At 49.5% G+C, this 27,670-nt stretch overlaps 1 protein-coding gene across 1 annotated transcript; it reads left to right on the top strand.

Annotated features, from left to right (window-relative positions):
- ENO3 (enolase 3) lies at positions 1-26,053 on the top strand. The gene is made up of 12 exons (XM_086946209.1): positions 1-62; positions 11,873-11,962; positions 12,428-12,523; positions 12,995-13,053; positions 14,884-14,953; positions 16,067-16,200; positions 17,105-17,327; positions 20,107-20,304; positions 21,425-21,626; positions 22,489-22,597; positions 23,647-23,705; positions 25,368-26,053. Exons 2-12 carry the CDS (start codon positions 11,878-11,880, stop codon positions 25,435-25,437), a joined length of 1,305 nt encoding a protein of 434 aa, XP_086802335.1. The 5' UTR covers positions 1-62; positions 11,873-11,877; the 3' UTR covers positions 25,438-26,053.
- The last annotated feature ends 1,617 nt before the right edge of the window (positions 26,054-27,670 follow it).

Below are 27,670 nucleotides of genomic sequence, written 5' to 3'. Positions count from 1 at the left end.
CGGGGGGTGGTCTGTACCTCGTCAGCTGCCTCAGTTTGCAGAGCCAGCCCCACAAGAAGCAGGTGAGCTGCGGCTGCGCTGCCGAGCCGTGTGAGCGTCGGCACATTCACCCCACAGTCCAAACTGCCATCCCTGGGGTGCGGGCAATGGGCGTTTGGGGGCTCCAGCCCTCTGAGGGGGACCCCTCAATCTGCGAGCAAACCCTCTGTGGGGTGTGGGGGGTGGCTGGGAGGGGGGGTGCATGTGTGCTCTATCCGTCCCTAGGCTGCGGGCAGTGGGCGTGTGGGGGCTCCAGCTCTAAGAGGACCCCCTCAATCTGCGAGCCCCCCCACACTGGGGTTTAGGGTGATGGCTGGGAGGGGGTGCATTTAAGCTCTATCCGTCCCTAGGCTGCGGGCAGTGGGCGTGCCGGGGCTCCAGCCCTCTTAAGAAGACCCCACCAGCGAGCGAGCTAACCCCCCCCCCCTCCCCCTCCCTCCCTGTGGGGTGTAGGGATGGTCGGGAGGGGGGTGCATGTGTGCTCTAGCCGTCCCTGGGGGCGGGGGAGCCCTCCCTATTGAGTCGGGCCCCCGCTTGTCTTCATATAGCGCCTGTTCTCGTGCTGTGCACGCTGCTTCTCAGAGAAGGGAGTTTAGGCACTTGACGGGCAGGGCTGTGCTCAGGATCACACGGCTTGGTTACACATGGGCTATCGGACTCCAGATTCAAATGTATAATTTCCTCACGCTTTTCGTACAGCGCCGCTGCCGCGTCAAAGCGCACTAATTCCTGAGGGTTGACTTTGATGGTCGGGCTGCCCCGACGCACCTCCAAGGTGCCCTTAGTCTCTTGGACGTTCAGTTTACTGTTCCCATTATACAGGCAGGACTACTGGTCCCAGAATGCAATGCTCTTTGAGATTAGCGCGATTACAGCTCACGCCGTAGAATATGGGCGCGGGTCCCCGCTCTTGAGGGGCGACCGACCCCCCAGGTCTTTGCTACCCGTCGTGAGCAGCTCAGGACGGCGGAGGCATCCCTGGACTGGTCATGCTGGGTTCATAAAGTATGAGGGGTGGGGTCTGGCGTGGTCTCAAATAAACTTTTTAATGAGTACATATTTGAACAAGTGTTTCAAATTTAACTTGTTCAAAACAATAGAATCAAACTGTAGAAAGTGAGCACACAAGTATTCAATTTCGAAAAAGGTGAATGTTGAAGGCGCACTTTTTAGCGCCAGTTTTGTAAATGTTTCTCCCTCTGCCCACAGGTTTGGGTCCGTCTCTAAATAACCAGACACGAACTGCTCATGGAGTGGGCACTCGGCCTACGCCATGGGCAAGTTCTCGAAAGCCACCAATTCTATTTTGAGCTCGTCTCGTCCAAAGAGAATAGGTGCCACTAGAGCTATTTTAAAACATTTTAGATTAGTGCTTACCTGTAGCTACATATGGGGCTGAGGTCTGGGGATTGGGAAAAAATCCAAGTATCCAGCGAAAAGAAAGTCGATTCTGTAGAAAAATACTGGGTGTCCCAATCTCATCTTCCGAATTTATTTGTCATGAGGAACTAAACCTCCCCTATGTATGTGACTTTATTAGAACTAGACCAGCTCTATTCTGGATCTGGAAGAATAACTCAGCCACCCTAAAGCAAAATATTATAAAAGACTGTCTTAAATGTGACCATGGCCTGGCGATCCCCTGGCTTGCAGGAGTTTTAAAAACACTGAGTGCCGTGGACAGAGGAGATCTTTTCTCCGACCCAAGCAGGATTGAGCCCAAAGACAAAATTGAGGTCAAACAAGCCCTGTATGCACTTTATAATTCTGAACGAATGGAAAGGAAACCCTCAAATCAACTGTTGTGAGTTACATGGGGAATGAATTATGTAGGAGACCACTTCCACCCTACCTCACTAAACCCATGACCATTTGGGAGAGATCACTGCTGTTTTCACTAAGGGCGGGCTCAGTGAAATCCCTACTGGGGTTTCCTTTGGGTTATCAACACACAACACAATGCAATCCATGTCCGTGTGATGGTATTAGTAAACAGAATGATTTGCACTTTCTATTCTTCTGTAAATTTTATTTAAAATATATCAATTGGTTTTTAATTCCTTATTTTAGAAAACAAAGACCCCTTTCGTTGGGGAGTCTTATACAATGCTGCTCTCCCTGGACACAGATTAATTAATTTTTCGCACTTTTCTGAGACTTATAACAAGTGTACGCAAAATGATGGAAACCCCCTGAAAATAGTCTTATGAGAGTTGTATTACATTTTTTTTTAATTATGAATTTTGTAATTTTGATCTGTTATGTAACTGAATTGTTTTAATGTGGTACTTTTATGAATTTTATGAAATTTGAATAAAGGTCTTTTGAACTTGAACCAGACACGGGGCAGGGCGGTGAACGGGGGGTGTCGGTGAAGCTCGTACCTTCGAATTATGCACTGAACGGTATTGTAGGTTGCTGCGCAGTGCCGGGGTTGCTGCGCAGTGCCGGGGTTGCTGCGCAGTGCCAGGGTGCTGCACGCTGCAGGGGGTCCAGTCCTGAATGATGCGGCCAACTGATAACCTGTTACAATGTGGGTGTGTAAGAGGTGTGCATACTGTGGCGGTAGTTCCGTTGTGAACGGGATGGTGACACAGAGCCAGTCAGTAACTGTAGTTATCGGCCCTAAAGTGATGCATGGCCGGCGGGGGAGGGGGCTTGAATGACGAGGCACCCTCCTTGTTACCCCCTTCAGGTGAGTGGGGGGAGCTTGAATCCCCGCCCCCAATGTTCAGTGTAAAGTGCACCTTGTAGTGATGGATTTCGGGATTGAAGCCCTTTCTGTCCACGTCCGTCTGTCCCGACTGTCAGCAGGGTCACGAGGCCAAAGGTCGTGGTTCATGTCTCCGTCTATTCACATCTTTAAAATGCTTTAAGACTTTCAGTTGGGACTCTATGGCACGGTTGCATTTGTACAGTTTGTGTTATTGGGTGTGGGTTATATTCATAAACCCTGTAAGGGCTCACTCAAGGCTGACGTCATCTTTAGTGTATCAACTACTTCACAGCTCGCAATCTACACCGCACCAATGGCGCGCGGTCATCTGTGTCCGGGAATGTTTATCCTGTGCGCGTCATCACCAGGTGAAGTCGACCAGTTTTCCATCACACTCTAGAAATCCAAAAATGCGTCATTTGTGGTTTCCTAACTGTTTTATACTTTGAAATATTTGTACAGTCCCAGTTGTTTCTTTATTAGAAAGTACAACCGCCCACCTGTTCACACAGCAAGATTGTCCCATAATGCACTTACAAAATCTTTCACTTTACAGTCCGAGAGAGACGTGGAGCAAGTTCATCAGACTCCAGCTGTGGGTGCACATACATGTGTCAGTTGATGTGCTTGACTGGTGGGGAATATTGCAGAAATTGCTGTATGGGGCTGACCCAAGCCCATATGGGTGGAGAGAGAATGGTAGCATTTGCGTCAAGGTCACTCGGTCACTGAGTGGAAGGCCCTGGCTCTGACCTGGCAAATGGAGTATTTACGCACATTTGGGGCATACCAGTGACTGCACAGAGACCACAAGGAAGTGAAGTACTCTGAAATGAGTGGTATCACTCCATCACGCCAGAATCTGGCAGTGCCCCCCCCCCCCCAATAAAGCGAGCCCGGATGGGAGGGCGCTCCTTCCGATATATCGCAGCAAAACTTTGGAATGCCCTACCACCCCAGATACGTCGCCTGAATGACCTCTTGACTTTCAGAAAGGCCATTAAAACCCACCTTTTCTACTAGACTGCTGTTATGTTGTTTCTTCACTGTAACATCTGTTGTGCCTGACTCTCCGGTCTCTCTGGAAAAGCGCCGGGACGCCCCTTAGCTGGGGCAGCTGTGCGCTATATAAGTAAATATAACATAACATATCAAACATTTCACAGCAGCCTGTACCATCCACAGGCCAGTGTCCTTGTTGAGCGAACTAACCGAGGTGAAGGAGCTATTCAAATGGCAGTGGCCAGCAGGAGTGTGGGTAGCTCGGCTGGAATGGATCTGGGATGGGCCTACTGTACAACCAAGAGTGGTACAACCGGACAAGAGCTCTTAGAGTTAAGGGGTAGGAAAGCTGTAGTAAGTTTCTTCCAGCGTCAATGAGGTGCTTGTTGGACACAGACTAAGGACGGTAAAGGGGCTGAAGGTCGAAATAGCTCTAGGAAGGAAGGAGAGAAAATGAAAGTAACATTCAGGTGGGAGACTGTCTGAAGGTGAGGCCCGGCAGCATAGGTACCAGGAGACGAGTACCGTACCTTCCAATGGCTGATTGGAAGTACGCAGAATCTCCTCAACGACTGCTTTCAAACTGGAAGCCAAAAGATTCCCAATGAATACATTCTTACCTTAATTGGGCTAGGTTCACCTGCTCCAAGTCACTGATCCTACAATCACTCTACCATCATTGGATGCGGCTCTTCTTTACTGCATAGTGTGCCCCCCTTTGTTGCCCGCTATATACCTCCTTATTGTATTACTCTCCTTGATTCATTGGTCTTGTAATAATGCGATTATTCCTGTTTTGTATTCTTATTTGATGTCAATATTGCATTTATGTTCCATCCTTTTTGTAAAGCGCTCTGATATCCTTCGGGATCTTGTTCGCGCTATATAAAACTTTATAAAAATGGCGCTCTCTAACATATGCCCTTCCTTAAGTATACTATTAAGGACCATGGGCTAAAGACCAGCCATGCCTTCCCGTGCCTGTCAGTAGAGTGCGCCATGCATTCCCGTGCCTGTCAGTAGAGTGCGCCATGCCTTCCCATGCCTGTCAGTAGAGTGCGCCATGCCTGTCACCAGCCGGGCCATGGAGGAATACTGAATAGGATCAAAGCTGAGCATTCTCCATACACAAATAGTGACAGGAGTGACTCACCCCCCCCCCCATGCCCCGATTCTCTGGACCTTCATAAGTAGCGATGATTTTTTTCGCTCCCCAGAAGGTGCCTGTAACCCACAGGCGCGCCTTCCACCACTTTTTTATTTTATTTTTTTCCACACACCGTAGCGCGTGTAGGAGATTAAAACACGTGGCCTTTCCTTTTGCCACTCACTCACCCTGGTCCTGAAGAAAGTCCCGCCCAGACTCTACAGGGACTGAAACATGTAGACCGTTATCAAGTCAACTAAGTAATCATAATTTTTTTACTATTAGTTGCAGCACATAGTTTTTAATTGACACCCTGGGCCGTCACGAATAAATTACCAGGCAAGGATTCCCAGAGGTGCATTTTAACACTCACCTTCATCCACTTCCCACTATTGCACGAGTCCCTACACACGCTCCGCTGTAGTCAGGCGTTGAAGCACAACCAGGCGGCACTCGGCTGCCTGGCTGGACCCCGATGATGAAGCATGACACCAACCAGGTTGGTGTGTGAGGGGTTTTTAAACAAAGACTGCTTGTGCCCAGCTGACACAGCTACATTTACAGGTGACATGGGATACTAACAAGATTCCATCACTCCAACACAGTGGGCCAGTCCTCGTTGTTTACTTGTCTGTAGAGTGCGCCGTGCCTTCCCGTGCCGGTCAGTAGAGTGCGCCGTGCCGGTCAGTAGAGTGCGCCGTGCCTTCCCGTGCCGGTCAGTAGAGTGCAAGGCCTGAAGAGTGCCCCATACCTTCCGGTGTCTTGTAAAGTCCTCTAATCGCACTTGTGTGACGTCATAGTGCTCCAAACTATTAAAAGCCATTTCAGGCCGGGGTAGGGCCTAGGTGGAATAGTTGGGTGGGGTCCTGGCATGATAAGGTCATATGACTGGCGCTGTGCGTGTTGCTGTAAAGTGTATGAAGAATCACTCACTTCCTGCAGGCTTATTTTATCTGGACCTTGTCGGAAAGAATTATACTGCTTTATTTACATTTCTACAAAGTATATAGACATTACTCAAGGATGCTAAAGCACGTTACAACAGGTTATATAAAGTATTTATTACATCACCCAAGGATGTTGAGTCGTATAAATGTCGTAGACATTGCAACTGTCAAATATTGACTAACAGGATAGGAACAGATGCCAGGTCCAGGAAGGTGTCCAATGAAATGGCAGTAAACCTCCAGGCTCCAATCGGTGTGAAACTGGCAACTAAGTGTAGAGTGGAGAAGATTTACTAAAGTCTAAAAAAAAAATCATTTCAGATTTCAAGATAAACTGAGGTAGTGATGTGTATTTTTGGATTTAGGGTGTTTCAGACTCTGGCCACCCTTTTGAACAGGATGGAGCCATCAATCCATCCTTATGTCTGGGTTCTCGAGGGGGTGCTTTGGCGTTCCTTGATGGTCCAGCACCAGCCGATAACGGACACGTGTCAGCCAGGTCATGTGGCGTGTACAGCCCAGCGGGGGATACACACCGTCCTGTATGTAGCTCAGACTTCAATGGCAGCCGGTAGAGATGACCAGAATTCCTGAAATATGGTCCTCCCTTTTTGGCTCCGTTGACGAAACGTGGTGCCAAATGTAGGGTTGTTCTGAATGAAGTGAGAAGATTCTTGGGAGACCAGTCAAGCATGACTGGAGTCTATTCTCAACCACGGTAGGTATTAAACAAGAGTTTTTCCAGGGGTGGGGTTCTGAGGGGTGGAGGGGTGCCTGAGAGGGTGGAAGAGTTCCACGGGCCCCCAAGCACTGTCCATGGTGTGGTGGTGCTCCCAAAGATGAGGACTTCGGCCTTGTCCGAGTTGAGTTTCAGACAGTTGTCATTCATCCAGTCTGTGACATTCGTCCTGCATCTGTGGCGGTGGGCTCTGGTGGTGGAGGGGTCTTCGGACAGCGGGAGGATGAGCGGGGTGCCGTCAGCGTAGGAGATGTTGAGTCTGCGTGTTGTGACTGTCAGGCCGGGGAACATGTCCTCCAAGGTCAAATAGGGAGGTGGGGGGGGCATGCCCTCCGCGGTCTAACAGGGAGGGTGTGGCTGTGCCCCCGGAAGTCATATATATGTGAGGATGGGGGTTGCATTGCTGAGGTCAGATGTATGTGAGGATGGGGGGGTCATTGCCCTGAGGTCAGATGTATGTGAGGATGGGGGTGCATTGCTGAGGTCAGATGTGTGAGGATGGGGGCATTGCTGAGGTCAGATGTATGTGAGGCTGGGGGGTGCATTGCTGAGGTCAGATGTATGTGAGGATGGGGGGGGGGTGCATTGCCCTGAGGTCTGATGTATGTGATGATGGGGGGGGGGGGGGCATTGCCCTGAGGTCTGATGGTAAGTGGGTAGGGACTCCCAGGGCGAGTCTCAAACACGCGGTTTGAGGTTTGACAGGGGGCGGGGGACGCCTGCTGTAGAAAGCCCCCGCCGGCTGGTATCCGTGCCCTTCACTCATTCCAGGCCCGGTCAGCTGCCATCTTTAAATAGACGGGGGGGGGGGCAAAATAAAGGTCGCACACTGCAGAGGGCAGCCCCCGGGGCCCCTCCCCCTGCCACTCAAGATTAGGATGACGCCCGAGGAAGGTCCTGGCTTGGGGAGGAGGTGTGGAGGGGGCTGGGGAAGCTTGCAGAGACCGGGGCAGCATCTCTGCCCTGCCGCTGGGGGTAGGGGGGGGGGGGGGGCGGCGGCACAGGGCCTTCACCCTTTACAGCTGGCAGCCTGCAGTGTAGCGCTGTAATAATCCAGGAAAAGTAGAGCTTTAAAGTAGGTTTATTTACAGCACAGCATCAAGTCATTACAAAGGGAAGTCCAGGATACAACTGACAAATGCAGCAGAATGCTGTGTGAGGAAAGCTGTTCAGAATACAGAACATCATAGGAAACATAACATGGCACATGCACTTAAAGCGAAAGAGATACAAAACAGACTAAACCTACTTATGCAGAATGTAACAAGCGCCCACACACCTTCGAGCCCCCCTAGGAGCGTGAAGCCCTATACAGAAGGTGGAGTAAAAGACCCGAGACTGTGGGGGTCTCCAGCGGTGCCCCCTCAGTTGAGTTCACAGGCCTCGAACACCAGGCGGAACTGGTTACCCGCTCGGGATTATTTGAATTCTGTGATTGTTCGTCTATAATGGCTGAATAGGATTACAAACCCCAGAACACAAATTAAAAATCTGGACAGGATGTGACCCCCTGCCTGGAACTGGGAACGAGCTCCACTTTGCTAGGTCTGCTGTGACTGACCCTGCCCCAGCTCGATGCCCTTAACACCGCTTTTGGCCGCTGACCTTGCGCATTCTAACCGTGCTGATGTAATCAGTCCAAGCTTCAGCGGCTCCTCATACCCCAGGGCAGCCCCAGATGGTGGTCGTTGTGGGACACTCACAAGACGCCCAGTGCCTTCTGAGGGTGTCTGTACCCCCGGGGCACCCCCCCACAGCCAGACTCTCCCTGAACGTCCCCCACCACAGCCACATCCCCGGCCACCTGAGACCTCACTGGCTCGGGTCAACAAAAGAATCCCCTTCAAGCTCCTCCCCCACACCAGCAAAGCCCTCCAGAGCACCCGACCTGCATACCTCACAGGGCTTTAAGTGGGCCGGGTCTCATGGGGTCTGAGCACCGGCAGTGTTTTTTCCGGGTGCCTCGAAACAGGTCTCTATCGGGCTCTGTTTTGAGCCCTGACACAGGCAGCCCGTTTTTTTTCCCGGACTGCAATGACCGCTGTTTGCTGTCACTGCAGTCCGGAAAAAAGTGCCACGGCTCAAAACAAAGCCTGATAGAGACCCGTTTCGAGACAGCAGCAGGCACATGGATGTGCGCTGCTCACACTGCTCACTTCTCAGTAGTAGAGAAGTTACAGCATGACGTCATACCAGGGGAGCGTTGTGGGGGAAGGGAAATCCTTTAAGAGTCATTTTCTTTCTGGATTTCCCTTCTCTTTCTGAAACTCAGGAGCAGCAACATTGTGGTAGGGTCACCACGGATTTAATTGGAAGCTTTGTCAATATTAGATACAAGTTATAGTTGCAGCTTATTTATCTTCTGCAAGTAATAACCCTTGACAAAGCCAACATTACTTATTGTAGGTATGATGTTACTTGTATCAAATATCTGGATGCAATGACGGTAACAGCAAATTACAAGTCGGGCGGCACACTATGCTAAGCACAGATTTTTTGCGTATGTGATTTAAAGCCACGCCCCTAATTACACCTGCCATGCCCCTTTGAGAGACCCCCCAGTTTTTTTATCCCACTTAAAGCCCTGATACCTCAACCATCGCCTCTCCTCTGCGCACACACACCAGACATGTCCACTCCGCCCAGCTGGCCCTGGCCACCGTCCCACAGGTCTGCAAGATCACAGCTGGGGGACGATCCATCTCCAATCCCGCTGTGAACACCTGGAACTCCCCGCCTCTGCACCTCTGGCAATCAATGGCTGCCTCCATTCAGGAAGGACCTCGGGACCGGCTCTTCGACTGCAGACCCAGCCCCCCCCCCCCATCCCCACCCCACTGAGAGCCTGGAGACCCTCACAGGTGAGCAGTCGCGCTTTATAAGATCACTGATTGACCCTAGTGCAGCCAGGACGTCAGTCCAGGGCAGACAGGCCTTGGATTCCAGCGGGCACTTGGTGCCCGGCCAAACTCAGGACCCCAGGATACTCCTAGAAGCAGGTCCTGGGGCAGCGGGCCCGGTTCTGGGAGTTTTGTGCACGCGGGCATGTCACCTTGCGGTATGGCTGAAAGGTGCCCATGGGGTCAACCCTCCTTCAGGGGTCACCCCACGAGCCCTGGTGGGCTGTTTCACCAGGAGGGGGTGCTGTTAGTATGGCCTAGACCAGATGTCCAGCTCGACCTTCACAGGCAGACGCAGTTTCCTCTTTACGCCAGACATGACCTGCAGCGACCGCCTAGGATCAAACCGCGTCCGCCGCTGAAGGTCAAGCTGGACATCTGGTCCAGGCCGTACTAACTGCACCCCCGGTTCTTCTATTGCTCCAGATGAAACTGCCCACCAGGGCTCGTGGGGTGACCCCTGAGGGAGGGTTGACCCCATGGGTAATTTTCAACCATGCCTCAAGGTGACATGCCCGTTTGCACAACACTCAGGGAAGACTTGGCAGTTCAGTCTGGACTGTTCCATATTCCTGGGTCTGACCTGAGGTGGTGAAGTGAGCTAAAGAACGATGATGGATTCAACCCAGATCAGTGACTGGCGGTGAGTGTCTGAAAAGTTTCAGCGCTCCGTCCATCACCCCCTTTAGTTTTGCTTTGTTTGCCATGAGTTGGCAGGGTGTGCTCGGATGTGGGTCCCTTGCTCACTTTGCCACTGGATTCAAGCTAGCCGGGCTGATGAGGGGTGCTACTCCGAAACCGGTCCTCGGAAGCTTGTTTATGGTTCAGGGAGGACATGGCTTGGCAGTTCGGGCTGGACTGTTCCCATGAGGCACAGGGTAAGATTGATTTGCATATGTCCATGTCTGAACTGGGGTGGCAAAGTGAGCTAAAGAACGGTGATGGATTAAACCCGGATCTGTGAGTGGGGTGAGTGTCAGAAAAGTTTCAGCGCTCCGTCCATCGTCTCCTTGTGTTTGATCTTGGTAAGTCGTTGCAGGTGGTTTCTGGCGTAAAGAGCAAACACAAGGAGATGATGATGGACGGAGCGCTGAAACTTTTCAGACACTCGCCGCCAGTCACAGATCTGGGTTGAATCCATCCTCGTTCTTTAGCTCACTTCACCACCTCAAGTCAGACCCAGTTATAAGGGAGCAGTCCAGACTGAACTGCCAAGTCTTCCCTGAGTGTTGTGCACACGGGCATGCCACCTTGAGGCATGGTTGAAAATTACCCATGGGGGTCAACCCTCCATCAGGGGTCACCCCACGAGCCCTGGTAGGCCGTTTCATCGGTAGCAATAGAACCGACGGTGCTGTTGGTATGGCCTACACCCGATGTCCAGCTCGACCTTCAGAGGCGGACACCGTTAGATCTTGGGCAGTCGCTGCAGGTTGTCTGGCGTAAAATAAACACAATGCGCGTAACAGGCGATGGGTTGTATAAAAGGGCGCCTCGGGTGTTCTGTTGACGCCCGGGTTTCGCCTTTTGACCCGACTTGGCTGTCCTGCTTCGGTTTGCCACTTGTCTGCCGAATCTGACCCCGTCGGGCAGCGCCAAGGCCACACGTGCGCGGGTTGTGTGCGCTGTGGGGTGGGGGAGACTCGTGGTCAAGAGGACGGAAGGTCACTTAATGGAGACTCCTGCCCCAGTCTTGAGCATTCCTCGAAACCCAGTGCATCCTGGGAGTGGTAGTCTCGTCACACCTGTCCTGTGGCACAGTGGCACCTCGCAGACCTTAAGCATGTTCTTGCCCCGCCCCCTCCCGAATTGTACTCGTGCTCTGGGCTGTACCCTTCTCACCCCAGTTCACTCGGATTAATACCAGTTTGCACTGGATGTAGCATTACACCTCCCGCCGCTGCCCAAACCTGCATTACTAGAATGTAAACTGTAGTCTTCAGACATGTGACACTGCGACATACATGACCCGATTACATACTAGGAGATTCGCATGAAAGTTATGCGCAGAATAGACCGCAAACGTATCCTCAATGAGGTAACAAATAGATTTCCTTAAATAACTGCAGATGTAAACATGTTTGTGCTATTATGTAAATATTTTCATATGGGTTTACAGCTGTATTATATCTGCTGAGTGCTAAAATCGGAGATTCCTCAAAGTAGGAGTAAAGATTTATTGATTGAACCTGGAAATACGAGTTCCTGTTTAATTTATTCACAATTAATATGGATACACGGACTGCAATGTTTAAGAACTAAATACCACAAACCCGGGAGCCCTAAACCTGGTTTACGAGGTCTGCAGGCCTCTGCTGAGGGGTGCTGGAGGGGAAGGGGTTGTTTCTTGCAGTGTTGACTTGCCCTTTCCATCTCTTCCAGGCAGAATGTCGATCAAGTCGATCCACGCCCGGGAGATCCTGGACTCTCGCGGCAATCCCACCGTGGAGGTGGACCTGACCACGGCCAAAGGTGAGCGGAGACCCCCCTGATGCCAGCCCCATGTATACCATGCTGGTCTTTGCTATTACTGTCTTAACTTGCTCCACCGGATCTGACCTTGGTTTCCTAGCAGGCATCTGATGCCAGAGCGCCTGGAATCTGCCCAAGTCACCTGGGTGTAAAACTTGCCTCAAAGGCTTCAAACATTCATTGGGTGGCTCCATACGGAAGAAGGCAGATTTATTGTGAATGTTTCCTCACGTTTTAAATTGCTTCCATCCAATCAATTGATGGATCACTGGTTTATCACAAGATGGAGATTTGAGGATTATCAAACTCCCTTATATCAAACAAAATATTAAGGTTTGCAAGGCCCAGAACTAACCGTGCCAGACTGTCGTGGTGGGTACACTGGATAAGAAATGTTGCATACTGCATTCGGTAAGTGTTTTCGGAGTTACCAAGCCATAAACTATAGTGTTTTTGCTTCTGCAGGCCTCTTCCGTGCAGCTGTTCCCAGCGGTGCCTCCACCGGCATCTACGAAGCTCTGGAACTTCGTGATGGAGACAAGTCCCGGTACCTGGGCAAAGGTGAGGTCTGGGCGGTGTGCCTCCTCTAAAGAGAACCTGTGTGGGTACTCATGGACTTGAGCTGTGTTGATCCCTTCCTGGGTAAATTGAGGGGTTGTGGGTCCTCTTTGGGAAAGGGGGTGTCTGAGCTGTGTGGGTCCTTCTAGGAATGGTTTCCTAGACGTTACTTCTCATGAGGGCGGCTGCAGAGTTTTCAAATGTGCGCCTGTTGTGTTTTATTTTTTTTGTAGACTTGTAGGTTCTAATATTAAACATGCCAGGTCCCTACACTTATGAGGTGGATTATGGGAGCGGACTAGAATGTAGTCCACTTATGACTTGGAAAGCAAGCTTAGACTGAGGCCGAAGCTCTACCTCCTTGACATGTCTTGCTCAAAACCTCATGTTACAGGAAGTTTGTGCCAGCACAAAGTTATTTTGCATTTAGTTTTGATGTTCTTGGATGCATTTGAACTCTGCCTCTTTCTCCAGGTGTCGAGCATGCAGTTAGCCACATCAACAAGACCATTGTGCCTGCCCTCCTGGAAAAGGTAAGCAACTTAAACTCTGTGAAAGGGTTCACGTCTGACTGCAGTGGCACAAATACTTTGTAAACTACCTTTTTGGGTTTTTGTGTGACCCTTCTTTTGCATGAAAGACTGTCCTGTGGTCTATGAAGTGGTGGTAGAAAATTCAATGGGCCCGATTACACGAATATGCACCAATCCACCATTGCAGACATTCAAACAAATTCATTAGTTGTTGTGAAACAGGTGGAAGTAACTTGCCACCCTCCAACCCATAGAATGCTCTTTCCCACCAACCATCACTGCATATAAAACCTATACCAAGGCTGCCCCATTTTAACTGTTCAAACTGTTCCCTCGTTATCTTGCCAAAGGATGTCATTCATTCTGGGTGCAGAACTCAGATTAACTAGTATAATCTGAGGATATCCGGGTTTGGAATGAATAAGCCGGACTGGAGGCAAGTGGATCTGCAGTTGGAAAAACTCGGCATTACGCTGAATGGGGTGCAGGAAAACGTCGAAGTGGGGCTGGCATGGATGAAGAATACTGCATGGACAAGTTAAGTCCCTTATCCATTTTTCGGCCTTATCCGTGGTTTGCCTGGCCGTCGCCCGGCAATATAAAGAGGCAGGTTTTCCCCTCCCCTCGTCCATACCGCTGTTCTATTCGCCACCATCGGATGCCCCGGCTGACGGGATCGCTTTGCGCATTTGACCATTTTCATTTATCGGCTCAGATACCTCATTATGGTGCTGATTCGCCCCCTCCTTTCTCCGAAATGTTTTTTATCCACCCTTGATCACCCTTATTGCGTTAATTCAGATTATCGCTATTTTCTCCTCATACATCAGTCTGGTCGTTTATTCTGTCGAGTTTCAACTTTCAAGTGAATCAAACACTTGCGATAAGGATACCCTGCCATTTTTTTCAGTGCAATAGACTGTTACCTGATGAAGGCCCAGAAGCCGAAACGCACATAGTTTTTATCTACCGCTTTGCCTCCATCGTTTTTGTCTTATCTATGTCCTGTTTTTTAGGAGCTTTTAAGATGTTGTTTTGTAAATAGTCTATCACTCCTTCACATTCAAAGAATAATGTATATGGATTTCATCAAAGATATTTTCTTACAAAATCAATATTTGATTAATAAAATTTATAAATCTCTACCCATGTGGTAATTAGTCCTTTCTACGTGGGCTCTCTATTGTATTTTGGTTAGTCACCTAGCCTTATTATTCTTATTACTATCAATTCCATTGTATGTTTTGCTGCTGTTCCACTCTGCTATAGACCTTTTTCAAAATTGTTGTACTTCCTATGTATAGCAAGTGCATTATTATATGGGGGTCCCATACTTCCAAAACAATGGATGAAGAATACTGCATGGACAAGTTAATGTCCCTGTATTGTGCCAAGCTGCCTGTAGGCGCTCCTGTTAGATGAAGCTTCCTGACCTCCTAGGACTTCTGCAAACTGTCTGGTGTTAATTTGAAGCTTTCGGGGAAAGCCAGCAGTTCTACTGCAGTGCAAGGCACCTGGATAGACAAGATCCCACTGCTGGGTTGGGCTGAAGTGGTACTGACTGATGCAATCTCACATCTGTGTGCTCCTTCCATGCCCAGTGCCAAGGAGCATAGTTACTGTGGATTATGAATTACAGGGGGTGGCCTATATTTTGAATTACAGGGGGTGGCCTATATGAAAGTACAAACTGTTTCAGAATATTGAAATCTGGATTCCAAAGACTTTTCTCACATTTAAGTTCAATCTGGTTTCATTACTCTGAGTTCACCTTTGCCACTGGTGCGTTCACCCACAATTCATTTGCTAAATTATCAATTTACTTTCCAGAAATTTAGTGTGGTGGATCAGGAGAAGATTGACAAATTCATGATCGAGCTGGATGGGACGGAGAACAAATGTAAGTTTTTGTTTTGTAATGCAAGTAATTGGTCCGAATCTTCTGAACCATGCATGTTTCCCCATCTGATGCAAGACAGCTCCGGGGCATGAGGTGGTGCTGAAAGGGCCTTTTCTTAATTGTAGGATAATCCAGGTGTACTGAATCGAAGTACAGTCTGCTGCAGGTCCCTTACATTGGGTACAGCCTTTCATAATCTGCTTTGGAAAGTGGAAGACTCCATCAAAACTGGGTTCTTGTGTGCTAGAATAAACTTAAATGCCACCTTGGAGCACCTGTGAAGAATGCCTGTCAAAAACCGCTGCTGATACCAGTGAGTTGCTGACTCCCTGGGCAGTTCTGACTGGTAAACTGTTGCCAAAGAGTAACCATCTGTCAAGCACGTATTTCTTGGTATGCTGGATCTCTGAAAGGGTGTTCCATTGAGACCATGGTCTGCCTCAATAAGGAATGGTAGACAGGTTCCTTATGAGTATTTTTCTAGAACACCATTGCAATTGACTCCTCCTCCCCCCCCCCCCCCCCCCCCCCCATCTCCTGGAGTAACCATTGATGGTTCAATGGGACAGCTCTGATGTGGGGTGCATTGGAGATGTGTACAGGTCAAGGTGGCGTCAGGGCTTCTTCCCCATCCTGGTCACTGATTCCACCTCCACACTATCACTCTACAAAACCTGTTCAATGTATGATATGTAACATATGTACCATATGAACGCATGCAATGTCTTACCTTTGAACAAACTAATCACCCATCGTCCCACCCCAACCACTTTGTTAAATGCATGTGCCCAAAATTACTGTCGCCTGCAGAAAACAGATTGCTATTTAATTGAGGGAACTAATGCAGTTTCACCAATTGCTCCTAGCAATCCTATGAGTGGCTCTGTGCGAGGCCATAACAGCACGTTATCGGATGTGGTGTGCACTGGTCACAAGTGAGCTGGTATCCATACAGGAGGCAGGCCTTCTGGCATCAGTTTGTCTTGTGAAAGCTGCATTGACTGCCTCAGTTCCCCATCCAGAAATGTGCACTGAGCAGTTGTGATGAGCTCATACAGGAAGTGGGGTGCTTCGTCAATGGATGTCTACATTATAGTCCTTTTTGCCCCACAGCTAAATTTGGTGCCAACGCCATCCTGGGTGTATCTCTGGCAGTCTGCAAAGCTGGGGCAGCTGAGAAGGGCGTACCCCTGTACCGACACATCGCCGACCTGGCTGGAAACGCTGAAATCATTCTCCCTGTGCCGGTAAGTGCTTCCCTGACCCTTGTCCCTTGCACCAGTGGGTGAAACCAAGGCAGATCTAAGTTATCAGGGGTGAGCCGCAAGCCAAGATGCAATCCTGCAGCGCTTGGGTCCACCTCCTGGCACAAACTGATGTTTGTTAAATTTACGCTCTTTCTTGTTATGGAAATTTGACTCTTACTGTCTCTTAAGCCACGCCTTCAGCCATCTAGTGTTCACCTGAAAGCTATAAACCATTTTTAAATGCTTAGTCCCTTTTTGAGATTTACTAGCTCTTGTATGCAGTGATAGACTAGCATTGGCTAGAATTGTGGGCATGTTTGTCTCTCAACGCGGTCACTGACAAATTATTAGTTTGAGGTGGGCAATAAGTAGCGAGTCCTAAAATGATTATTCAGATGAAACGGCTCAAATGTGAACTGGACCTTTCGTTAACACCCCACCAGACGAGAATTCTACTATTGCTTTTCCAGACCACGCCAATTTCTACTCTACCTTTTATTTTTTTAGGCTGGGGCACTCATGCCTCATTCACTGGACCATCACACTTGTCCACGCATAGCCATTGCTGGCGTCTTTCACCACTTGTACTAGTGCTTCATGCAGTGCCTCAAAAGCCAATGCATGGAAACTGTGTGGAGTAGTAGTTGTAGTGTTCAGGCTTGGGTTGATTTTAACTGTGCTCCAGGCAGATTAGCACAGGGAGCGCACTGCCTACTTTGTGCATTTTACATGAACTAAAATTTACTTGTTGAATCTTATAGAACTACTTGAAATAAATTTGTGAATTCCTTGGGCTTGGTGCAATTGTCTTAATCTCTTTTGACTGGCTTGCTTCTCTTATCCTGATCACCATAGCCTTGATTTTCTGGGCGTCTTCTGTAGCTGACCTCTCCTCTTTCACCAGGCTTTCAACGTGATCAATGGTGGGTCCCATGCAGGCAATAAGTTGGCCATGCAGGAGTTCATGATCCTGCCTGTCGGGGCTTCCACCTTTCGCGAGGCTATGCGCATCGGTGCAGAGGTCTACCACAACCTCAAGAACGTCATCAAGGCCAAGTACGGCAAGGATGCCACCAACGTGGGAGACGAGGGTGGATTTGCACCAAATATCCTGGAGAACAATGAAGGTACGAGCTTCTGGCCAACAGCTGGAAGAGTTCCTGATTTAAGCGGAGTGTAGGATGGATGCTGGAGGGTGTGCTAAGGATTGTGTGGAGAGAGTGGATTTCTTGGCATGTTTTGTTACAGTAGGATGGTACGCGTAAATTGCAAAGACCACATTTCTGAACCAGACTCTCTATATTAACTGGGAGCTTGTTTTCAAACCACCTTATTAAATGCTGATTTCGTGTTCCAGTGCCAACCCTTCAGTCTTGAAATAGCTAGAGCAGAAGCATTTACAGAGTGTAACTAGGTTTGCTGTAAATGTTGCTTTCTACAGTGTAGATATGGCTATTAATACAACATTGCAAAATGTACCTCCAGGGCAGTAATTCTGGTCACCATGCATACTCACATTGATTAGGGATACCAGACCCCGTCCAGTGGTTTAGGCAGCTGTCGCTCTGCCTAGAAGAGCTGTAAGCTGGACTATGAGGAATGTCCCACGGGACACCAGAAGAGCTGCAAAATCAAACTTGTAGGTCTGGCACTGGGCAAGGCCCGTCGGGTGTAGCCAGAGGGTGCTTGAATGACCTTGTGGCAGGGATGGGAAGATGAGCCAGAACCCTAGGAGCTCTAGCGAGGCTGAGGCCTCCGCAGCATTAATACCTGCGGTCCACGCTGACCCGCGAGGCTGCTTTAAAGGCAACTCCTAAGTGACCAGACTACTGTCCAGACACGGAGGGCCAGCTTAAACTTCAGAAATTAAGTTACCTTGCGGTGACCTTGACTGGCCCAGGGTGGGGGGGGGAGGTGCTGACCCCCCTCTGATGGTAGAAGGGAGGCTGACTTAAGAATCTGGGCAGTTTATAGCACTTGGTGTCTTGTGACGGGGCCGAGGCGAATACGTGCAGGGATCTTTTCTGAAGGGTCAAGATCTGACTTTGAACAAATGTTATGGTAACTTGATCATGTATGAAAGGTCATAGCTGGATGCAAGAGCCCTACCCCACAGACGACTAAAGGTCAGGCCTGTTTCTGAAGGTCACCCTACAAACTGAGCCCTGTAAGTTACTATGAATAGTGCACTGCGGGCCAAGCCTGCAGGTTGTTTTACTCCTTCAAGGCATCAAGCATGCTGCACTTTCACTCACACTTCTGCTGGGAGGAGCTTCTTTCAATGACTGGGGGGGGGGGGGGGGGTACTACTTGGAGCACCTTTTGGGGTGCGCACAGAGTGGAGACCTCTTGTACCACAACCCAAATGCTGCTCCCAAGGTCTGCCAGGCAAGGCCAGCTATTGTACAACAACAAATATAACCAGCCTGTGGCATATTCTAATCTGTAAAAAAAATTGAATAAAACCTGCAGAATACTGCTGGTCCACCCTTCACTCATTGGAGACCAGAGGGATACTAATCTTGCCTATGAGTCCGTTCTGAGTGGACCGATTCTGTCCAATTATTCTGCCTCTTGGCCTTCCATCGGAGAACCATGCTGGCTGAACAGACCGCCACTGCCATTACGCAGCCAAGCAGTTGGGAACCTGAGCTCTACGTCCCCAGGGGCTCTGGATGCCCGTAGTTTGATGTTGGCCATTGGCTTGTCGGAGTAGCAAGAAGCTCCCTTTGTACTGACCACCAGCACTGCAGATGCAGGGGTTCAATGGTCCGCAAAGGTAATTTGAGATTAAAATCAATACTTAGATTGCCACCTCATTTGCAAAGACTGTTTTGGTGGCCAAGCCTGGTGGCCCAGGTGTGCAGCAGAAGTTGCCATCTGTTCCCTTGTAGTTGATTTTTTTTACTAGCCACAAGAAGGGTGGCGGAAAGGGAACCCGTCCGCTGCAGAGCACTACCTGGTCCGGCTCCCCTTCATACGTCAATATTACCAATGTGGTCTTGGCTATGAATCAAAACGTGGCCTCCTCGCTAACTTAACTGAACTGCATCTTTTTGGGGTGAGATGAGATCACGACTGGATTTGTGGGGCATGGAAGGCCCACCCTCCAGGGCTTCCTCTTCTCCAGTGACACTTCTAGGGCCTGTGTATTGGAACGAATATTCTGTACTTCTAAAACTCACCTGGACAGCCAGGGCTCCAAGTAGGGCGAGCCGGGACTCTTTAGGGTGTATTACTGGCAGGGGACTGTGTAACCAGTTTTTATAAAGACCAACCAGTTGGTGTTTGCAGTGCTTTGGGTATCTGTTCTAGGCGGCCAAGTGCAGGTAGGAGTCTTCTTTCTATGCATGAAGTGTTTGGGTGATTGAGCGTAGATTGATAAGAGCTTTAGATGCAGATTGTGTTTGAAATGGTGAGGCGGATGGGAGCCTGTGGCAGACCTTTCTCTGGCCTCCCTTCTGTTTGGGGAGTGGAGACACTTTAGGGAAAACAGATTATATATTCTGTAGGCTAACATGCACATTTAGAGAAGTGAAACTTGAGTTTTCATGAGACTTGGATACTACCTGGACATGTTATCTGGTGAGGCCGAGGTTACGAATGCGTCCGTCTAGGAGCCAAAAAGGATGACTGCAGACATGGCCCTGTCTGTTGCATGAAACTTGGTGCCGCGCCCGCTTGAGATTTTGAAGGGGGCATGTGGCTGGTCCTTGATGTAAAAGTAGTTGGGGCACCCTTGGAGCATGGTTGGCTTTCGTAGGGTAGCTTTTGGTTTCAGTTGGGATGGAGGTGGGCGACAGCGATGGCTGGCAGCATTGGGATTGTGGGTGTGATGTCCAGGGCTGCCATCTTGCTGTTGGCTTTGCTTTGAGGGCAGTCCTCCTAACTGGATTATGTTTTTAGCTCTTGAGCTCCTGAAATGTGCGATCGAGAAGGCTGGCTATCCTGACCAGATCGTGATTGGAATGGACGTGGCAGCTTCCGAGTTCTATCGTGGCGGAAAGTACGATCTGGACTTCAAGTCCCCTGATGACCCTAGCCGCTACATCACCGGGGAGAAACTGGGAGAGCTCTACAAGAGCTTCATCAAGGATTATCCAGGTGAGCAGCAGAGTGCCAGGGCGGGAGGTGCTGGTAGCGCGACAGTCTAAGCTAGTGTTGGAGAGATACTACGTGTGATGCATCTTCAGTGAAATGACTAATCACACAGCTGTTGACAGAGTGACTGTACCTGATGAAACCAGTTCTGACCTCCAAGTGCACACGCCCGCTGGCATTCAAGCCACAGCAGTTGGATTTATTTTGGTTCTAAAGACCTGTGCAGAATCCATGTGACTGGAGTTCAGACGTGACCATGTTTCCATTCTACAAATGCTTTCACCCTGGTCCCAGTCTCTCTATATGCACGATTGCATGTTTGTTTAGGTACAAGATGATTCTGAAGTTTGACACCTAGAACCATTCCTTTGAATCCATTATTTCCTCATCCAACATGAGCACGGCACCGACCCAAGTCGCTGTACACCTAATATCAGACAGTGTACTGGTTCAATTGGAGATGGCTACTCTGTAGCTTTAATGCCCTTCTCCGGATCTCGGTTGCCTTATTTTTTTATTAATGCTACTTGGTGGCGTCTGTAGACCTGTCCCTCAAAGGAGCACCTGGGCGGTTGAGCTTCTCTGCAGCAAGAGGCGTCATCTGCCTCTTGTCCGCTCTGGGATGCAGAATACGGGTCCACCTGGAGCTCTTCAGTTGCATCCACTCAGCAGAGGGTTCATACAGCACTTTTATTCTGGTTTTTGCAATTCACATTTGAAATGGAAGGCGGACTACCGGATTTGAAATGAGAGGTGGGCTGGTTACCTGAACATGGAGGAATTGATCTGAAGACTCACCTGACCAGGGAGTGGGTACATGTGACAATGTGTCAAAAGTGAATGTTCTCCAGGGGAAATCAAATCTCACCAATCATGTAGAAAAAGTTTACCAATAAATTTGTATTGGGTGTAACCAGAAGTATGAAATTGATGTGAACATTACACAGGCTAAGTGTTTTATTTATATTACAAATGGCCCTCTCGGGATATAAACGTTGTCGCACCGTATGGTTGTGTATGAGGATTGGCCAACAATACTGTTCAATGGATGTTGAATGGTGGGAGTGGAGACAGAGGGGCAAAGAGCTGCTACCCAGGTCTGATAAACTGTAACCATCAACAGTGGTGTCCATCGAAGACCCTTTTGACCAGGACGACTGGGAGACCTGGAAGGCCTTCCAAGCCCAGGTGAACATCCAGATTGTGGGCGACGACTTGACTGTCACAAACCCCAAGAGGATACAGAAGGCCGTGGAGCAGAAAGCCTGCAACTGCCTCCTCCTGAAGGTGAACCAGATCGGCTCAGTCACGGAGTCCATCCAGGCGTGAGTATCCTCCTGGGCTACTGGCTATTCAAAGAGGAAAGGCAAGCTGGGAGGTTGGGGCAGTGGTGCTGGGAAGGATGGAGCTGAGGCAGCTTTCCTGGGGTAGTGCTATGGAGTGAACATGAGGCTTTGCGGGAGTCTTGGAAACTGCTGGTGATGCAAGGGGGGGTGTAGTGGGTTGTTTAGTGCTTGTGTGAGGAAGGATGGTGGGGACATGCAAGTATCTAGAGATGGAGAGTTGTGGTATGGTGCTGAATAGGGACACAGTGCTGTGGGAGGTGTTCCAAGGAAGAATGGTGCTAGCACGTGTTGTCTTGGAAGCTGCTGGGGCGGTCTGCCAGGGTGGTCCTAGTTAAGTGTGTGTATAGAGGGAGCGTACCCGCAGGGACAGGGAGCGGCCTTGTACAGTTCCATCTGTCCTACATTGCTCTCCAGAAGCTCTGCCTGGGGTGTGGACACTTGAAACAGACATTGCAGTAAAGTTCATAAATGTTGTTGCTACTGATTATAGTACTTGAGCATCTAATGTACAAGGGTCCGAGCGCGGCCCCTTTCAGCACTGAGACCGCAGAGGCCATTGTAGATGTAATGAAATTCAAGGCTTGGGTTGGGTCAAAAGTGGAGCTAATGTCTGTGGAAGTGGACTCTGAGGGGTGGATGACTTAGTCGACTGAAAAGGGGCTATTTCTAGTGAAGCGAATGTCTTCTATGGTGGTGATGGGAGCTTGGATGTGTGATCAGCCATCTGATGTCTGAAGTGGATGCTTTCTCTGGATGAGTGCAAATCTATTTTATAATGAAGTTTGGAATTCTATGAAGGTTACGCAGGTGCAATCTATTGACCGCTGTTTATTTCTGCTAGGTGTAAGCTGGCTCAGGCCAACGGCTGGGGGGTGATGGTGAGCCATCGCTCTGGTGAGACAGAGGACTCTTTCATTGCAGACCTGGTCGTTGGATTGAGCACTGGACAGGTGAGCGTCCTCTGAGGAGCTATTGGCTCGGACAATTATCCCGTCCACCTGCGATTGTACGAAGGACACTTTGGAGCTGCACAGGACTCCCAATACGACGAATTGATAGCTGCGGTGCCTGCCTCATTGGACATCCGCCAGCCTCCCTCTCCTGTGCCTTGACTCTGGGGTGGGTAAAGGGCTGAGTGCTGTGGTGTAGATGGTCCCTGGGAAACTTTATTTCTTTAAATTAATGACAACCTATTCCATCCTTGTAAACTCGGGGCCTTATTTACAATATATTGACACAGCAATGCAGAAAGCCTTCATGCTGCGATACGGCGCAATTCATCTACAAGAGATGATGCATTCCTGTCCTTCTCCAATGCGCTGGCGCACAAACAGCAGCTGTGCTCCAATAGTCACTCTTGCGTCCTTTTGCAAGGGTTTCTGTGCTGAGGGTATATTATTGCGCAGGAAGGGGCACCATGTGCTGCAGCATATTTACAAGGCCAATGAAAGCCCCTTTAGGTGGCTTTTCATGGCCTTGTAACTATGTCCCGTTCATGCAGAACTCTGAAAGGGGCGTCCCATGGGTGTTGCTGTGGGTGTTCCCATGAAACCGATATTTTGGAAGGACAGTCTGCACAAAAACCATTTTTCTTTCTAGTGCTGCAGAAAGCAGCACACATAGAAATGAGTTTATCTTGATTGTGCCTCCTTACCCCTCCCCTGGGGAGGTGCAGGATTGCGACGCAGTCCGGGTTTACTAAGTGTTGTAAATCTGGGAATGTGTTAAGTTCCATAGGAGCACAGTAGTGTGTGATAGGGGGCCATATTTACAAGCCCATGAACTGCCATGCAGGGTGACTTTACATGGCCTTGTAAATATGGGGGAGGCCATTGCACTGTCGGTGTGTCAATAAATGGTGCACTGGCGGCTCAATGGGTTTGTAAATGAGCTCCATAATGTTCTTCATAACCTTAATTTCCCAAATCCTAAACGCATGCCTTGACGTAGATCCGCTCTTTGTCTGAGCTTACGCTGCTGTGCTTCTGTTTCCCTTCAGATTAAGACGGGCGCTCCCTGCAGATCCGAGCGACTGTCCAAATACAACCAGCTGATGAGGTGAGTCCCAGAGTTACTCAGAATGTTGCATTGCCATTTGTGGTTTAATTTTTAAATCCAATTTCTTGCCTCTGAGCCTGAAACGTAACCTTTGCATGTCCCCACATGCGGTACACGGGGCATCTTCTGACCTTGAGTCTAGTTCGCCATCAGGATTCGTGCATGGTCGGTGTCCACATACTATCCACATGTATGTGGACACCGACCATGCCCGAATCCTGATGGCGAACTAGACCCGGTACAGATCCAGCTTATAAGGTCTGTGTGGTCACTTAGATTAACTCCAAGTCTTAGGCTAGGCACCAAGTCTTAGGCTAGGTGGAAACAAGTACCTCCGTCTGGTCAGCGTTGAGCCGTTACTATCCTCTAGAACTCTGAATCGCGGTATAATTTGTGATCGCCAATTTACCTTTGAGACACACATTGATAAACGTCAATCTGCTTTTATCCCAAACGGAATCTGGACATTTTTAGCCTTTTTCCTCCAGGAAAATGTGGGTCCAGGCCCCCCTCACTTGTAGGCTGCACTCCTGTGCCAGCCTTCACAGGGTTGCCTGGATATCTCCCCCTTGCATCTTATTCAGAATGCGGCGCCCGCCTTGTCCTGGGCTGAGTGAGAGCAGCCTCTCCAATGAGCTCCCGCCGCGGGCACTGGCTGTGTATGTCGAAGTGCTGATTGTGAGGCCTTGTGTTCCTCCGCCTTGCATAGCCTGCCCACAGGGCCTCTTTTCCTTTCCTACTTTTTTTTATAAAGGTCTGTTTATTAATCACTTTATACCATGGTAACGCCCATGAATTTAGAGTCCACATTGGTGGCATTCCTTTTCTTACAAAATTTAGCTTGGAATTTAACCCCTTCGCCGCGGGGGTAATTCCCCTGCTGTGCTGGGGTGCGAGCACAGCGCCCCGGTACTCATGACTAGCTCAGCTCAGCCACACCAGTGTTCTTAGAATGTTCAGCACAGCGGGGGAATTATCCATGCGTGCAAGCGTTGGAACCGTTACGATGAGCTGAGCTCGTTATGAGCACACGACCACCATGGCTTATGGGTGAGCTGAGCTCGTCCTGCTAACCAATGAGGTTAAGCTAATTTGTCCTCTTTATAGAAGTCTACACCATCTAGACTTATTTCAGGGCCAGGATTCCCCCCCAACCCTTTGGGTAATTGCTCACTTCAAAACTTAAATCAGACCAGTGTTTTGCAGAATCTGTCGGCAACGTCTAATTTTAAAGACTGCTTTGGTACTCTTCGGAGTCTCTCTGCTTGAGATCAAATGCTTATTTGGGTACAAGAAACTTTCTGAAGTCCAGATTGAGCACAGACCAGGCCTCGTGATTATTTCAAATGCTTTCCTTATCCAACGTCTGCACCATGATCACCCTGCTACTACTTCACTGAATTCCTTGAAAGAACAGGTGGCTGGTTCAATAAAAGACGGATTCTTGGTATTTTAACGTCCTTCTCTGCGTCTTTGCTGCCCTTTTTATGTCTCTTTTGAGATTATGCAACTGCTGTCTACTGGATTCCTGGTCTGCTTTAGGCTTATTGCATGTGTAGGTTCAGGGTTCTATTCAGATTCTTTTTCCCATAGGATGGTTATTGCTTCGTCTCAGTGGGTCTATGCATATACTGACCATATCCTTCTCTTTCTTCCCCCTAGGATTGAAGAGGAGTTGGGAGACAAGGCGGTCTTTGCTGGACGTAAATTCCGTAACCCCAGGGCCAAGTAAAGTGCTTCTTGGCAGTGCCTCTGCTCTGCCTCCCCTTCGATGCTGGCTGGCGTTACCCGCTTTTCATGAAGACCTCAGCACTTAATGGGACGGTTTCTTTTTCCATGGCCAGCTGTATCTTGCCTTCCTCTATCTGGTGTAATTCTGTATGTGGTGCCCAAACTTGAAGGTTGAATCGCTGGTGAATTGATTAGTCTGTCCTTGGTTTTAGAACCATGGTAGCCCTGGCTCCGTGTCCCAGTAAAAACCTGATCTGGGTCTCACCAACCTGTTTTCACATATGTGTAATTGGTTATTTGGGTTTAGTAATTGCCTTTTTAATTCTGTTGGGATTATTTGGGAACTGCTAATTCCAGAAGGAAAACCTTGGAAGGCCTAAACTGGACACCAGTGCCTCACCCCATAGGGTCCTATTTTGGGGTGGCTTCCTTGCTGGCTTGGCCAATGATTACCGTGCAATGGCTGCCCAGCTCCTTCTCGCAGGTCAGCGGGTCCATCCTCCAGCTGGACTCTATGGATCCTCAGATGGGTCATCGGTTGGCTGACTGAGTGGAGCTTAAATGTAAACATGTTCTATCTTCGGTATCCGAAAATTAAAACAAAAATGCCCAAGAGAGGTCTGTGTTTACTTGTTTGATTTGATGGTCTTGTACAGCACCAGCTACCATAGAACTGTATGATTTGCCCAGCGCTCCGTACTCCGGACGAGGCCACAAGGTGCTCCAAGTCTCACCTGTTCCCGAGTGGCTTTTCGAAGGAGTGTGGTTGGACCAGGATTGGGTGTAGAATGACCTATTTGGGAGATGCTTTAGATGATGCAGCATGTGCTCCGGTGCGCATACGTGAAGTGTTGCAGCGATAGGAGTTGCACTCATGCCTCCCTACTTGCCATTGTGTGGGTTCTAGACATGGACTCTATCTTCGCTATAAACTCAAGCCCAGGTCTTTAGTGAGACAGCTGCGCATGTGGACTCCGTCCAAGCCTGTGGTTCTTGGCTGGATTCTGAGCTGTGCCTGCAGCCCACAGCAATGCAAGGTGTTCCAAGCAGCCATGGGAAAGACTCCTTGGTCTACCCAATGTGATGGGCCACCCTCATGGTGCAGTGGGTACAAGCGGGTAGATCCTGAAGAGTACCCTATCCCTGGCATGCAGTGGGCTCAGCCAGTGATCTATAGATTCCAGCCGGGTGAAGTGGAACTGTACAACCTGCACCGTAGAAATGCAAAAACGGCTACTGCTATTCAGGCCACACAGCAGGGGCAGATGGGAAACCCCAGGCTTATCCCCCGCCACGCACCATGGGTATTCCTAGTTTTATTGCTCTGAGCTCTGCCATCAGGGCAGCACTTTCTGCTATTCTACATTACTACTTGTTTCCCTTCCTAAATACTTGGAGTTCATACCTTTCTGCAAAATATTCCAGGACTGGAGCTAGAATAGTATATAAACCTTCGGGAATACTTGGGGGAAGTTGACCTTTGACTCAATAGTCAAGCAACATTCAGCCTTTACCATGCCCAATTAATGGTGCACAGCAGAATTCAGTGTTGGCTTGCTCTGTTAAGTGCTGTAGAATCCAACCAAGTGTAATGGATAGGCAACCATTGCATGCAGTGACTGCCTGTTGGACACTCCTGGGTGGGTGTGAGGGCAGTCAGTGGGTGCAGTGACTGCCTGTTGGATACTCCTGGGTGGGTGTGAGGGCAGTCAGTGGGTACAGTGACTGCCTGTTGGATACTCCTGGGTGGGTGTGAGGGCAGTCAGTGGGTGCAGTGACTGCCTGTTGGATACTCCTGGGCGGGTGTGATCGGGCAGTCAGTGGGTGCAGGGACTGCCCCTCACCCATCCAGGAGGCTCCAAGAGGCATGCAGTGACTGCCCTCTTGCACCCGCCCAGAAGGATCGTGGAGGCATGCACAGGATGGTCGCTGCCACTCGCACTAATACAGGAGGATCCGACAGGCAGACACTGGATGCTGTGGCAACCATCACACCAGGAGGATCTGACCGGCCACGCAGTGAGTGCCCTCTCACTCTCACCCACCCAGGAGGATCTGACCGGCATGCACTGGTTGCAATGACTGCCCTGTCACACCAGGAGGATCTGACAGGACATGCAGTGAGTGCCCTCTCACACACTAGTGCCCACCTAGGAGAGTCTGACAGGCATGTAGTGAATGCAATGACTGCCCTCGCACCCACCCAGGAGGATCTGACCGGCCATGCAGTGAGT

This window comes from Lissotriton vulgaris, chromosome 12 (genome assembly GCF_964263255.1).
Source record: "Lissotriton vulgaris chromosome 12, aLisVul1.2, whole genome shotgun sequence".
Lineage (NCBI taxonomy): Eukaryota > Metazoa > Chordata > Amphibia > Caudata > Salamandridae > Lissotriton > Lissotriton vulgaris.
Note: the sequence above shows the minus strand (reverse complement) of the source record. Positions and strands in the feature narration are given on the sequence as shown.

Coding starts and splice junctions, on each gene's coding strand:
- ENO3 (XM_086946209.1), top strand. CDS start 11,878: ATGTCGATCAAGTCGATCCACGCCCGGGAGATCCTGGACTCTCGCGGC. Junction 13,054..14,883: donor TGCCTGCCCTCCTGGAAAAG/GTAAGCAACTTA, acceptor TTTACTTTCCAG/AAATTTAGTGTGGTGGATCA. Junction 21,627..22,488: donor GTCACGGAGTCCATCCAGGC/GTGAGTATCCTC, acceptor TATTTCTGCTAG/GTGTAAGCTGGCTCAGGCCA.